We start from the raw sequence: 15,263 nt of genomic DNA on the forward strand, positions 1-15,263 counted from the left end.
CTGACCCTGGTCACCATCACCAGACCTGCTCTGCTGTCCTTGCTCAGGCATGGACACGTGCACAACTCACGTTGTGCTCATGTGCAAGCAGCCTGTGCGTACAATGAGAAAGCGCTTGTGCTTAATCAGGGAAGGGAGGCAAGGCTGGAGCATATAATGAAATGAAAATAATGAAACATAATCAGCATGAACCATGGGGTCAAAACATTTTCGCATGCAAGGCCACCTTCATCTAGTTAACTCTATCAGAGTGAGTTGAGCAGATATCAGAAAACAGTAAATGTAAAAGTAACTGCAGCTAATAAGATGTCTGTAGCTATACCTTTTGTTAGAAGACAATAAATCACCCCCAAAATCACAGCTTTATTTTAAAAGCAAAACAAGGAAAAAATCTGATCATTAAAAAACATACACCTCTTACTTCGTAAATTTTGCAAATAGTGTAATTACTGGCCTGAAAGCCTGATTACCAATTAAAACAGCCAAAACGGATGGTTATACTGTGCCAGAATATGCACACATTCATAATCCAAAACATTTCAAAGACATGCTGAGTATCAAAGTAAGCACCTAATTTAATGAAATGATAGAATTTGACACAAACAGGTATAGTCAAGTCAAAAACATTATAAATGAGATTTCTTTACATAAGAAAATGAGACATTTTAAGTTAGTAGTTGCACTCACCTGGACGTGGAATTTATCAGGAAAATTTACTAAATGTTGTTACTACAGAGGAATAAAAACATATCCTTGACACTTACAAATCCTCATTTCCATAAAGCAGAAGTTTTATTGCCTGTATTTATATAAATAGGGTATCATACATTAAACCCCAGTTTACATTTATAAATGGAGAACATTTTGAAGAGCTCTTCAACAGCAACATGAAGTGTGCAAAAATACTGGAAAGAGAAATAAATATTCTAACAAGAAAAAAAAGTAACTGCTCTCCCATGCCTACAAATATCAAGTACCTCTTAGATTTTTAAGTTAAAAAAGATCTTTGTCAATTAGGCAAGAATTTGAGATCAGAGTAAATGTAGCAGATGTATTACAACATTAATGCTAAATCAGAAAATATAACCCAAAGTCCTGAATGTAATCATGTACATCTACAGAAAACGCTTCCACATTCTATCTTGTTGCAACTACACTAGAGCACTTAGAACTAGTGGTATATTACAATATATTCTCTTTTAAAACTCCCAATTTTCACAGTCCTGGCAATACGGTACCAGTTTATTGCTTCCATTCCATTTAGTATTTCATAGCACGCAAGTGTTAAGTAACTTATATACTGTTTCTACTAGTAAATAAACACACACCAAGTAAACTGATGTTATTATCACATACCTTAAAACAGGTTGGGTTTTTTTCCCTAATTTGTGTGAATTTTGTTGCCTACAAAATCAAGGACAACAATACCAATTAGCTCCTAGCACAGTATTAACAAAATATCATTGACTGTCTCTCATGTTAATAAATAATCTTAATTCCAGCTGGTAACATATCTAGAACTACTTCTGGTCAATGACCTAAAATTGTGCAGCCTTTTGGGAGCAGACTGGTGTCTGCTAATGACCAGAAGCAGGATTTATATAGGTTGATTTCACACTTCCCAGCACATTTCAGAGACACAGGGAAATGCTGATTATCCAAAAGTCTTCAAATATTTTTGTAGTCAAAACTCAGCGTGTAGTTTAAAACTTAAATATTTACAAGTCTCCAGTCCTTGAGATTTCAGATCTTCACAGTACTACATTAAAAATTAATCAATCAAGTGAAACCTCCTACAGTTTACCTGCACTCTGCACTGAAACAGACACGTGACTTTTCAGGGAACTCTTCTCTAGGATATAGACATGGCTAGGAGACAAAACCCCCAAATTCTTTAGCATTAAAATTCACATCAGCTACATATGTAGGTAAATTGAATAAAACCTCGAATTGCAAATATATTGCCTTACTATTAACAAAACTTGGGAACACAGAGAAATGGATTTTTCTTTAAAATAAAACTCTTTAGGATACAATTAACAGTGGCACTTTGAATGAACTTGCAAGGAAACGATTGTTTGCATACAAGAAAGTGTGATCAAACAATGAACAGAGGAATCCACAGCATCACTTTGCGATCTTCTGAAGAACATTTTTCAGGTGTTTATTTTGAAGGCCCACTTTCACAACATATAAACACTTCTTTGTTTGGAAAACAAATAAAAGGGCCGATCAGCATTACCCTGAAAACTTTATTAAAAGTTGTTTGGATTTTAGCAAATCCAAAGAATCCACAATTCCAGGAGTGCTTTTGAACTGACCTGCTTCAATCCTCTGAGCAAGGACCACATACTATACCCAGAGGCTCCTTTCAGGAATACCTGTTTCTACCAAGCACAGTCATACACACATCATTTTACTAATCTGATAGCAATTTATTTTTTCACAGTCAGTAAGTCACAAATGACTTTTGTCTAAAATATATGCTTGGACTATGATGGACAACCATTAGAGAGCCCCACATTTTCAAACAATATTTATGCCTGGACAGTCTCTGCTGGAATGAGATTCCCTGTTGTATCCAGCTGCATACACTTACAAGAGCAGGCAGAAACTGGGCACTCAGTATGGTCCCTAGAGAGCAACAACAGAAAAAAGAAAAAACAGGTAAAATAAAACTAACAAGAATTTTGTAATCTATACATTTAAGTATCTGCAGGCACATACTATTCTGAGATACTATCTCAGAAAAGCTCAGCATCATAGGTAAGTTTTGCATATGTTCTAAACCAAAAAACATTATAATGATAGACACAGCAAAGGGGGCATGTCCTACTCAGTGCAGCATACACACGTGAAATAAGAAAGATTTTAACATCTGCTTACCTGAACCAGCTAAGCATATGCCCAGCATGTCCACCATGCCTACAGTTGTGACACCAAGTAAACCAGTTGTTGAACTGGGCTAATTTCTTGTCTTTGCTAAGATCCACTTTTTCATCTGACTTGGATCCTCCTGTGCAGAGGCAAACCCACCCCCAGAAATATGCTTGTAAATCATTATGCCTCATTTATATTTCAGTCCCAGTAACACTACTAGAATAAATTTGAAATTAGGAACATTATGTGAAGGAGTGGCCTGATTTTAAAAGACAAGTCAGTAAAATTATTAAGAACTGGTGGAATGCCAAAACAAGACTTATATTGCTGAGCTGTTGTTTCACATCTTATGGGCATGCTAAACTTGCCTATTAGACAAATTTTACAGACAGAATCTCTTTTCAACAATGATTTATGTTTCAGTGATTGATTTATGTTCCAGTGAATTATGGGCCTGTTTTACTGCACATGAAATGTTCTGCTTTAGCAAAATCAACAAAATCTAAGTTATGAATTGGAACAATTACAATATAGAAGTCATAACACAGATCAGTGAAAGAGTGAGAAGAGATATATAAATAGATGACAACTGCACAGCTGCTCATGGCTCTATAACAAGACTGACCTAAAAATATGTACAAAATCAGTTTCGTTTAGACCTTGTATAATGCTAAGCCCAAGACATTTAGAACCAAAAGATTCTAGACATAATACTTCTTAGCTGTGACAGCATGACCCACACATTCTTTCATACTTAGTGACAGAAATTATACCACATTAAATCTATTCTCTCCTCCTCTTCTAGCTAAAAATAAATTAATTTACATTCCAAGATTTCTGTAGCATCCCTACAATTAATCGCAAGAAAACACACTTCCCATTTTACAGTTTTAAAGCTCATAATAGTGACCACCACAATACTTGAATTTTTTCATCTGTCTAACCATGGAATCTCACTGACAGTCTCACTGGGAGAACTGTCAGAACCAAGTAACTGTGCATACTGTCTGACACCAAAGAACTGAGACATAGGTTTAATCATAAAATCAGACGGGATGTAAACAAGTTTTCAATTATGGTCTTCCTCCCTCAAAATGATGAGTATGAATATTTACAGTATGAGTACAAATAGCAAGAAAAAGGTGCAACAGAAGATCTTCCAAGAGGAACTGCTAATTAGGCCTCTAGCCAGTACTCTAGCTGAATAACTAAAACCCACTGTGTCATACCTGGACAGCTGGAAACTGGTGTTCCCATATTTATCAAGCAAAGTGCACAGCGAGGAAGGGGTTTACGGCAACCAGGACAGCTTGTAACTTTTGACTTAGTTGGTGAACCGCTAACTCCGTATTGGCTAAAACCTCGCCCCTGATGAGGAATAGCTGAACAGCTGTAAGAGATTGATTTTCCACAGAAATTGCAACTCACAAACACCTAAAGAGAACAAAAGCCCATTAATTTTTTTTGTTTGGTTCCACTTTTGCTACACCTATGAGCGAATTCGTTCAAGCTAGCAAACTCTTATTTACCAGATATTCTACAGAGTGCCCTGGAAAGCCAAGGCTACTTGTGAAGGAGTTTCTAACATCTTGGCTTATAGATGTGGCACACAGTCCTGAGAAATAGGCCTTAATGATGCTCCCTTACCTCGAAAGCACATAAAAACATGCACAATTGCTAAAACTTGGAAAGGTATTATTTAAGATCATAAAAAGGTGCATTTGCAGTAATGAAAGAAATTAAGTTTACTCTACTAACTGTATAATTAAATCTGGTCTCTCCGTCCTTATAGTCAGGTGACCCACTCCAGAGTCCCCAACATGAGGATTTTCCTAATTATCTGCATACCTTATGCCACAAGTTGTGACTTGATACCAAGGAGCACATACTTTAAACTCCTTAGGGGCTATTTATGTTGATCACATAAGGAAGGAGCAGTAAACTCAACTCCCTCCCACTTGGAGCAGTACAGATACAGGTGTCCTTAAACAGCTCTGACGGATACATCAATTCAAAAATAGCGTTCCTTAGAAACCCTTGGGCCCTAAGGCTTGTAATGCACACACTTAGCAGACATGAGGGAGTGGAACGTGCTGTGGTAAGACCATGTTGGCTAAAAATGCCACCAGATGTTAAGTAGATGGCATTTGGACAGGGCGTTAGTTTTTGGTTTAACTTATGTTCAGAACTGATAATGAAAGTTGCTGCTGTTCACTTTTAGTTTAAGGTTCAAGGACTTCAAAATAACTTTGAGGTTCGCTTCAATTAAAACAGAGCCGATTTGAACTGGTTCTTGGTTCAATTCCCTGGTTTCAGCATCATCCTCACCCTGATGCTGAGTTCAGCTGGATGATATGTCTCTGATCTTGTTTTTCAACATGGGAGGAAGAAAAACCAGTTTCCCCAGAAAAACTGTTGGAAAAGTATAGTTTCTGAAAGACAACCTGTTATTCAAAAGAAAAAGGTTTAAGAAAATTTAAAAAAAAAGAACACAAATAAAATGGTAGGGAACTGATTTCCTAGATTAGATATGAAGAAATGTGGATTTGTTTACCATATTTCTGCACTCTCTATCAAAACAGTTATCAAGTCCTTTCTGAAAAAATATTTTTAAAACAACACAGCTACATTTTTAGGGCAGCTTTAGTTGAAATCTTTCTTTTGCACATGAATTCTCATGAAAGCCAAGGTGCATCCAGCAACTTTTTTCTACAGAAGTACCATGCCACCTTCCTTTCTGGACTAGTCATACTTCATGCAAGAATTACATTTACCTGGGCTAAAGGTTTTGAACTGGGATCTAGCTTACTCCTATGGATATCAAATTCTGCACGTTTATGCCAAAATCTCCAAGCATCTAAAAGATTCCTGTAGTTCTCGATCCAGTACTGAACCCTCTCATCCTTAAGTACATCCGATGGAGAACCCTAAAGCAGGCAGGAAAAAATGTCAGACACACACTGAAGATACACAATATAAATTATGCACTTTTTCAAAAGGCTTTACAAAGCATACTACAAGATATGAGAAATAATACAGTGTAATTTGTCTAGAAAAAATTAATTTTCTGTTAAACTGTAATGCGAGTTTGCTAAAAATTTTCTTCAGTCTGTCTCTCTGGTTGAAAATACTTGTGCTGCCACGTCCTCCTAAAAACTCGTGTCTGTCAGATGAAGGATTATGAAATTCGGTCATATATCACAGTCTATATCATTGTTATGATTACATATGCAGTTAAACACAGTTCTGGCAATAGCTGCAACTGTGTAAGGGCCAAGACAAGTCCATCATAAAAAAACCAAACCCAATGCCTACAGACAAACAAAAAACCTCACCTCAGTTCTCTACCAAAATCCCGGAAGCAAAAAAAATAATGAACCTGTGAGGAAAACACCAGCAATAAGCCAGGGAATGGGTATTCCCAGTTCAGCTAGTGAAAAGGACTATGTTTTCTTTTTGCCTTTTTCCCCTACTATCTCCTCAAGCTATCTCAGCCAGAGGGAGTGAAGATACATGTTTATAGTTAACATTGAGTGTTTCAGCTGATTCCACAAAACAGGCTTGATATGTATCGTCCCAATTTATTATAGAAAATACTTTTTAGGTCACAAGATTCAGTACTATACTGCTAAAGAAACTATGTTTAGTTCTCCTCTATAAAGATTTATTTTCGAGTGAAACACTAACCTGTAGCATGCAATAGCTTGCTGTCTGGACATCTCCAGTTCTGTCAACATAACTTTCCATCAAGTCAACTCCATCTTTTGTCAGCCCTGTTAACAGTATTCCCTCCAAATTCCCAGCATCTTTCATTTCATTCGTCAGCTTTTCAATAAACCTGTTCAGCTATAAAAAAAAAATTTACTTAACTTTTGCCATCTGTTCATCCCTTCCTAACTCATTTATGTTGGCATATGACAAAACTTTTCATGATTTGAATAACTTTCTTTAAGAGTGGCTGCTGCTAACAGAATATGCTGCTTGCTGGATGTTACGCAGAAAAAGTTATATGGTTATATCCACTATATTGCAAGAATTCAAGTATTTATCAACAAACTTTAAGCCTCCTGATAGGAAGTGCAAAGAGGGAGGTTACATATTCTTTAAATACTTCAGTCAATTTAAAAGAAAACATTCCTGCTGTAAAACCAAGCCTTAATTTGAAATAATGTAGATATCTGGAAATAAATACTGAATAAGTACAAATAGTCTCCAGTAAAACAGACATACAGGTAATGCAATAGCATTTAACAAACTAGCATGTCATGAATACTAATAAAAAAACCAACCAAACAAATAAAAACCCCAAAAATCAAGCTGGAGGTACAAAATGAAGACCAGGTTAGACCATACCTTATATCCTACTGTGATGAGAAAAAACAAATCACTCATGACTCGTTGCTTCCACTGCTCACCCCTCCACCCCAGAGTTTCTTCCGCTTCTACATAAAGCCCAGCTTAACAGTTTGCTTAAATGTGCAACCACAAACTTACCTGAGCATCATTGAGGAACTTGCAAGCAAATGCCACTCTGTCTCGTACAGCTACATTATTTTCATACTTTGGAGAGAAAAATGGGAATACTACCATCACATGCAAGTTTCCACTTTTTCAATACATTGTTTGTAAAAGTCAGAACATTTGCACTATTGTATAACTAATACTATGAAATTGATTACGTACAAAGAAACCATCACATCAGATCAATCGTTTATACTCAGATACAGGTATCACAGCAAGACTGCGGCTACTGAAACAATCTACTCAAATGGCAGGAATGGCTGGTACAACACATCCTACATGGTTTATGAAACTCTAGAAAAAGAAACTTTGCAAGTCATGTAGAGCTGGGCTTAATGCCTCTAGCACATATAGCCAAGAGTCTCACCAAGTCACCAAGTCAAGGGGGAAGAAAAACAAACAAACCTTCATTTACCACATTTACAAAATAACTAGCCTAACCGCTCAATTTATTCCTAAAATCACAACTAAAAGTTAATAAACAAAACAAACACCCCCCCCAACCAAAAACTAACTCCAAACACCCAGAACATGGATTTCTCACAAGTATATTGGCACTCAAGGTGCAGCAATGCAATAATATTTACTTTCTGCTTTTTAATCCTTCTACTAGATGAGACCAAAAAAATCCTTGACTAGATTAATTCTGGTACTTAGCTGTGCCCATATTTCTCCCTCCTGATATTCTCAGAATAGAAATTGTGATTGGCACTGCTAGAACAAGGAGATGTGCTTGGCAAAATCTTCTTCATGCAAACTTCAACAGGTCTCACTGAAGTAAAAATTAAAACTAAAAAAGAACACCTTATGATCTGTCAGTTTCCAATTCATCAATAAAAAACAACTGTAAAATTATTACCTAACATCCAGAGAACAAGAACATTCTCTCTTGAAGAGAGAAAAAAAGACTCAGGTTTCTCTTCTCTGGGATTATTACCTTATTTTTTTTTTAATACCCTAAAAGCATCATATTATGACAACTTTGTTTTCAACAGATTTAGGCCAATTACCCTGTTGCATTACAGGAGTCCTTCCTTGGGCTAAATAATTCCTACTGAATCAAGTATTTCTGTTGTTCTCTAACCAAGGATCAAGTATGCTACTACTCCAAAGGCTTGAAGTATCTCATAATTAACACATGGCAATTTTACACCAATTTCAGAAAATGTGAAACTATTCTGTTTACTGTTTCAACACAGTGAAATTATTTTAACAAGTAAACAAGGAAAAGTAAAATACAATTCAAATATAGCTTGATGAAAGTTCTGCAAACTCCCCTGCACTTACTCTGTTTTGTGCATTTCCATTATTAACCTCTCTCCCCTTTTTTCCTCCTGCTTAAATTATTTTGATAATGTATATCTAGTGGTTTAATAACTCCATGCTAAAAAAAATTTCCCCTAAAAAATGTGTGAACTATATGGAAAATTTTGGCTGCTTATGCGTGCTTTGTTCACTAACACAACATTCGCTAATATGAGATGTCTGTTTAGCAGAAAAAAATGTTATCTGCCAGCATCAGGAGAAAATAATACATTCTAATCTGATTAATTCATGAAGTATATAGCACTTCCCCTACATACGTGTGTGTATATATATATATGCACCTATTACTTAAAGGCATTTTAACATAACAGAAATTTACTCACCAAAACACCATCATATGAACCAGACTCACTTGTCAGGAAAGCAAACATAGCACATAAGTAGGGATTGTTCAATTGCAGTCTTAGAGTACTGCACATTTCTCTCCAAAGTGAGTTCTTCTCATCTGTGTAGCCTGATAGAGCCATTGCTACTACATTAAGGTTCAGATCACCTGATTTATTAAAAACAATCAGTGAAACAATATTCAAGTTAAGGACTTGAAAAAAATCCAATTAAAACTGTAATTGAAAGCATCAGTTTGAAACAGAATGTTTTGTCAGGATGCAAGACAAAATGTAGTAGAATTAACACTAGCTAAAATAAATATGCATACACTAGCATTCATTAGTTTCTGCTTTAAAGGCCTCTGTTCAGGTAAGTTAACAGCTCTAAAAGTCACAAGCCCACATGCATGACAGCCTGAGTTATACTTTAAGCAACATCACACTGGTTCTGGTATTTTGAAATAGCTTTGAACTGCTAAATGTGTTTCTATCGCTATCATAAAAGATTGTCATTACCATAATTTATATCCACAAGAAGCAAAAAGATAGGATTGTATATATAGCCATCACTTAACAGACCTAGCTGGAGGATGACAATTGCATATAGCAGCTTCAGGTTAACAACTTTCCTAAAAATATTAAATCTATTTCATCTAAATATTCATTCTGTCAGAAAGTTAAATTTTATTTTTGAATTTGAAGATATCATGTCTCCGCTCTGAACCTTCCCTATAGAAAGCACACACACTTCCCCCCACCAAAAAGGGGCAATATTAAAGAACCTTAACAGCTCCCTCCGTGTCTTACCTACCCACTTCAGGGGGAAGATAGTCTTTTAAATTTAATAAGAGAACACAAATGCAAATCAGAGTTGTAGGAGGAATACTGGCAAGAAAACAGAACAAAAATACCTCAATCTCCAGGCTCCAGTATCTTAAGTTTTCCCTCAAACATTGCAACTCTTACCAAATGTTACCCCAAAACAAATGTTTTCTGCAGACCCTGAATATTACATTTCAGTTATTCCACAGCCATTGCACTGGCGGAAAGCTGGATACAGCCCAATGGGAGCAGATATACATGATATCTAGCCAAGATGCAATTCCATTAAAATAAAAGAATCCCACTAGTTCTGAGTGTAACACTTTCTGAGGTATGTATAAATAGGAAATTCTGAAACATACAATCTATTTTAACTAGACGTTAAGGCATACGACAGTCTGAGGAGTGAATGATCAGGATTTGTCAGATTCTCAGGCTCCAATACAACCACTTCAAGTAACTATTTTATAAGACAACAGGCATCTTTTCCATACTACCTTCCCTAATTCTGCTTACAGAAAAAAAACTACTAAGGTGATATAATGCCAAAATAAAAGATACTAAACACAATACGCACCTTTTCCCGAGGAAGCCCCTTTATTTAGAATTTGTATTGCTCGCCGTATGTCCAAGTTGAAAAGTGCCACAGCAGCAGCTCGCTCCCAGTCTCCTTCCTGTTCCAACGAATTTAAAAAAGGTTCCACATCTAAGTCTGTTCCCTTCTTTATCCATCCACAGAGCTGCAAAGCCAAGGATCTCTCCTCACTCAGATACTGAATAATATCTGCCTGTCTATCAGATCCACTCCTGCTGTGCCTGAGGTTTTCTGTTGTTCCTAGAAATGGGAAATAAGTTAAATTATGCTTAAATCACAATTTAAATTGCAATTGCAACGCAACGCTTTGATTTAAAACATAAAGCAGAGTACAAAAGCTGAATAACATATTTTAGTATGTCCTGGTTTCAGCTGGGATAGAGTTAATTTTCTTCCTAGTAGCTAGCATAGTGCTGTGTTTTGGATTTAGGATGAGAATAATGTTGATAACACACTGATGTTTCAGTTGTTGTTAAGTAGTGCTTACACTAATCAAGGACTTCTCAGCTTCTCGTGCCCTGCCAGGGGCACGAGAAGCTGGGAGGGGGCACAGCCAGGACAGCTGACCCCAACTGGCCAAAGGGCTACTCCATACCATATGGCGTCAGGCTCAGTATATAAACTGGGGGAGCTGGCTGGGGGGCGGCGATCACTGTTCTGGGACTGGCTGGGCATGGGTCAGTGGGTAGTGAGCAATTGCATTGTGTATCACTTGTTTTGTATATTCTTTTATCATTATTTATTATTATTATTGTTTTCCCTTCCTTTTCTGTCCTATTAACCTATCTTTATCTCAACCCACAAATTTTACTTCCCTCCCCCGCCCCCCCGATTCTCTCCCCCATCCCACTGGCGGAGGGAGTGAGCGAACAGCTGTGCGGTGTTTAGCTGCCTGCTGGGTTAAACCACAACAAGTATTTTAAAATAACATCACTAAAAACTCCACGGTAAGGAGCAGCATCAACAAAATTATTTTGATCTGCTAAAAATCATATATCTAAACTTGACACATATTCCCCACCAAGTCTTTTTTCTTTCCTCTACCTCCTAAGAATTTGGAGGTTCTTGTTACAGTTGACAGGAATTATCAGTATGTTCAATCTGAAAATACATAATCCACAGTCAAGCACCTGCTCTACCAGTTCTCTTCTTCTTAGCAGGCATCAACATGCTAGAAGCTTTCCCACCACTGAAGAGTTATTTTTTGCTCCAAGGAGCATAAATATTAATGACACATAATGAATAGAGAAGGAAAGATTCAAATAAGAGATTATACTAATAAAAACTTCACTGAGCATATGATACATAATGTGATGCACCAGGGGTGCTTACCACATCAGAACAAGACAGCTTATTTAAACATAGTTATACAAATGTACTTAATACATTAGTAGTGACTACAGTAAAGTCAGCTTCCTAGAACTACACCCCTATGTGGAACTTGGAAAAATATCATAGTTATGGGGGGAGCAAGAATTTTCAGCGCCATAGTCAAAACCCAAATGTTTGAAATAGGTCAGCTGAAGATTTACCTGTGAAGATACTTTGGTTTTGTGATTACTGACTTTCCAAGAACACTGAAAATTCTGGAAATTACTGTAATATAAACTGTTAACTTACATATATTAAAACACAAACAGAAATACTTTGTTTCCATATTTTTAAACAGCCTCTTCCAACAATTTTTAAAGACAAACTCATGAGTGCATCATTCTGTAAACATACTACAATAGAACTTATCAAAGTTGGAACATTCTTACCCAAAGATGACTTCACAATTGATTTAATGCCAGCATAAACTAAGGGACCTTTGTTTCCTGTAAGTTTTTGATCCATATCTTCAGTATACTGCTTCATAAGTATTTTCATGTATAGGAAGCTTAATTTTTCCCAAGTGTTTGAAAAACTTTTTTTTTTTAATTTAAAGTCACATCCTATTAACACATGCAAAGTATTTACAGGATGCTGCATTACATTTAAAGATTTTCATGCATTTCATATACCTGGTTTACATATAAGGGTATATTACTTCTTTAGGATATAAACTACAGTAAAATAAAGGATATAATGCAGAGTGTACCAAAGCGACTTCAGCTGAGGATCTTCATTTCCAGCTAGGAGGTGATTTCTCCAGACTTGTTCAGTATCAAGACCATACCTTGACAGAGCTCTGAGCCGCATTTTGGTTGCTATGTCTTTTTCCAAGGAACTAGCCTTTCCTTCTTCTGTACACTCGTATAAATGTCGTCCACAAGCCCACATTAAGGATGTCACTGGACTCCATGCAAGAGAAATTCTTTCAAAAACTGTGAAGTCAGACATAGTCCTGTTGGGAGTCACTACCACCATTCGATTTTGACTTGTGGGATGCCAGGCAAATGAAGCAATGTAGTTTTCACATGGTTGTACACTTCTTTCAATTATTGTTGGCTCAGTTTCATCTCCAATAGGGGTGGGAGTATGCTGCATGTCATACAGTCTAATGATATTACTATCCCTTGTTAAAGTAGCTAACAGTCCAGTTCTTGTTGGACACCACGCAACTTTTGTTAAGGGTTTAGGTTGCTCTGTCAAAGTCAAAACAGGCTTTTCAAACTTTCTTAAATCCCATATGGCAACCTGACCTTCATAGAAGGAAGCTACACGATCGTGGAAATAGGGATCAACAGTCACTCCTTGGACAGCCTTGGTGTTTACAAATATTTTTTGGCTTGTGTTCCTCAGATCAAAGATAGCCAGATTTCGATGCATTCCAGCTAAAAGCAGCTTCTGATCCCGTGGAAGCCAACAGAGAGAGAGACAAGCATCGTTCTGTCCTAATTCATACAGTGGCTTTGTTACTACCAGTCCTGCTTCCGGATCTCCTGCCGAAAGTCTTACTTTCTCTGTAGCAACTGCAGTCTCTGGGGCATATTTGCTACTGATATCCCAAATCAATACTGAAAAGTCAGCTCGATGTTTATCTAACCCGGCAGCAAGCCAATTACTATCTAGTGGGTTCCACGCAAGGGTATTGCATTGCCGTGCGTGTTTGGGAACAAACTCTTTGCCTATCAAATCTTTAGATTTTGAGTTGTGATCTTGACCGAGGCTAGTAAGTACCACTCGACCATTGGCCTGACCAACAGCAAGGAGACATTCCGGATCGTACTTTGGATACCAAGCCACACATTTCATATACGGTGTATCTGAATTTATTGACAATAGCGTAGCTGTAGTTTCTTCCGATAACCGCAAGGACCCTGCCTTGAGTTCTGAACTTACAGCAGAGTCAATGTGATAAAGGCTCAATTCCGAATCGCATACAACAAATCTGTCAACGTGGTGCGGGGCCCACAGAATATCAGGTTTGGAGCCACTCATGTTTAGGATAAGTTTACACACAATTTAAGCTCTTGTAAGAAGATTCAGGTGATATCCATGCATATGGAAACTGTTGAGAAAATAATTTTTAGGAATGTTATCAAAACCCAAATTCCTTTGTAATCTGAGATCATCTTTAAACAAACAAAAATATGGTTCTGAATGACTTTTAGCCCAAGCGTTTAACATTTCAGGCCAAACCTTAAGCATTCTCTGCATTACATCACTTTCCCCACAGCACACTTTGTTTTTGCTGGTATATACCTACTGAGATAGAACCAACATAGCCATCTACAAACTGACAACAGGATTTCCTGTGTTTACAAACTCCACAACAGTATTAAGGGAGAAGGGATTAACTGAGATGTGATGTGGCATGATATGTGGGTGTGCCGCTGGTAAAGAGCCACTCCCTAAAACACGTAGAAGAAAATTTCCCTGCCTAATTGAAGTGCACTAATTGACAAAAATTAGAGTCTGTCTGTTTTGTCTGAAGCCTGCTCCATAGCCTAGAAAGGCTTGCCCTCTTTGAAGATTTCTACATAAATACAACTTTCCACTCCTCACCTTATTCTACAGCTCCTAATCCCACCTTCTGCCCCAACATTACCGTGTCTTTGTTCGTATTTGGCCTAGTCGCATTCATAAATGTACGTTACTGTGAAACTGCGTTTACACTTTCAGTATCCGCAAGCCCAGAATCATTACACGTGCCTATATACAAAAAGACCTCACCGATCCTATAAACCTCTTTTGTAATGGAGAAAGGGACATACGAGACTGGGAAGCATGAAAAGGGAGCGCGATTTACTTCTCCCGGGCCTCCTTTGTGTGTCTGCTGGTTACCCCCAGCCCGGCTCCTACGCGCTCCGGGACGGGGGGGGCGCAGGGCCCCCTGGCCGCAGCTCGGCCCGTCTCGCCGCTCCCCGCCCGGGGGCAGCGCGACGTGGTAGCCGCGGAACGGGGAGGCCGCCGAGGCCCGCCGGGACCCCGCGGCGGCGGGAACAGATAGGAGCGCGGACGACCGCTACCCTCCCACCCTTCCCAGGCGCGGCAGCTGCTCACCCACCCCGCGAGGCCCTCCGACACCGCCGCCGCCGGGGGAGGGGGGCGGGGGGAGGGGGCGGCGGGCGGCGACCCGCCACCAGCCGGCCCACGCCGTCCGAGGAGGAAGAACGGGAGGCGCACGAGGGTTTCCGGTTGCGGGGGCAGAGGGGAAGGAAAAACTGCGGCACTTCCGGCGCTCGGGGAAAGAAAAGCTGCTGCACTTCCGGCGCGCGGGGCGGCAGAGAAGGTAAGCACCAGCCCGCACGGAGCGCCTTCTGCCCGACGCAGCCGTGATCTCACTTCCGGTTGCAGGCCGCCCTTCTTTCATTGGTCCGCGGGAACCCTTAACGTCACGCCTGGCGCCTGCGCGGTGGGGTCCGGCG

The 15,263-nt window shown here is 38.7% G+C and overlaps 1 protein-coding gene across 2 annotated transcripts; it reads right to left on the reverse strand.

Annotated features, from left to right (window-relative positions):
• Positions 1 to 343: 343 nt before the first annotated feature.
• MIOS (meiosis regulator for oocyte development) lies at positions 344 to 15,057 on the reverse strand. 2 transcript variants are annotated; one of them, XM_072854226.1, is made up of 11 exons: positions 14,903 to 15,057; positions 12,537 to 13,903; positions 12,231 to 12,329; positions 10,453 to 10,710; positions 9,051 to 9,220; positions 7,375 to 7,440; positions 6,568 to 6,726; positions 5,655 to 5,807; positions 4,110 to 4,314; positions 2,887 to 3,016; positions 344 to 2,634 (listed from the first exon to the last, which is right to left on the reverse strand). In XM_072854226.1, the coding sequence occupies exons 2-11, from the start codon at positions 13,831 to 13,833 to the stop codon at positions 2,538 to 2,540; spliced, it is 2,634 nt and encodes an 877-aa protein (XP_072710327.1). In that variant the 5' UTR covers positions 13,834 to 13,903; positions 14,903 to 15,057; the 3' UTR covers positions 344 to 2,537. The 2 variants fall into 2 exon arrangements, with proteins under 2 accessions (XP_072710327.1, XP_072710329.1); XM_072854228.1 differs by having other exon boundaries at positions 14,899 to 15,043.
• Positions 15,058 to 15,263: the final 206 nt, after the last annotated feature.

This window comes from Ciconia boyciana, chromosome 2 (genome assembly GCF_034638445.1).
Source record: "Ciconia boyciana chromosome 2, ASM3463844v1, whole genome shotgun sequence".
NCBI classification, from domain to species: domain Eukaryota; kingdom Metazoa; phylum Chordata; class Aves; order Ciconiiformes; family Ciconiidae; genus Ciconia; species Ciconia boyciana.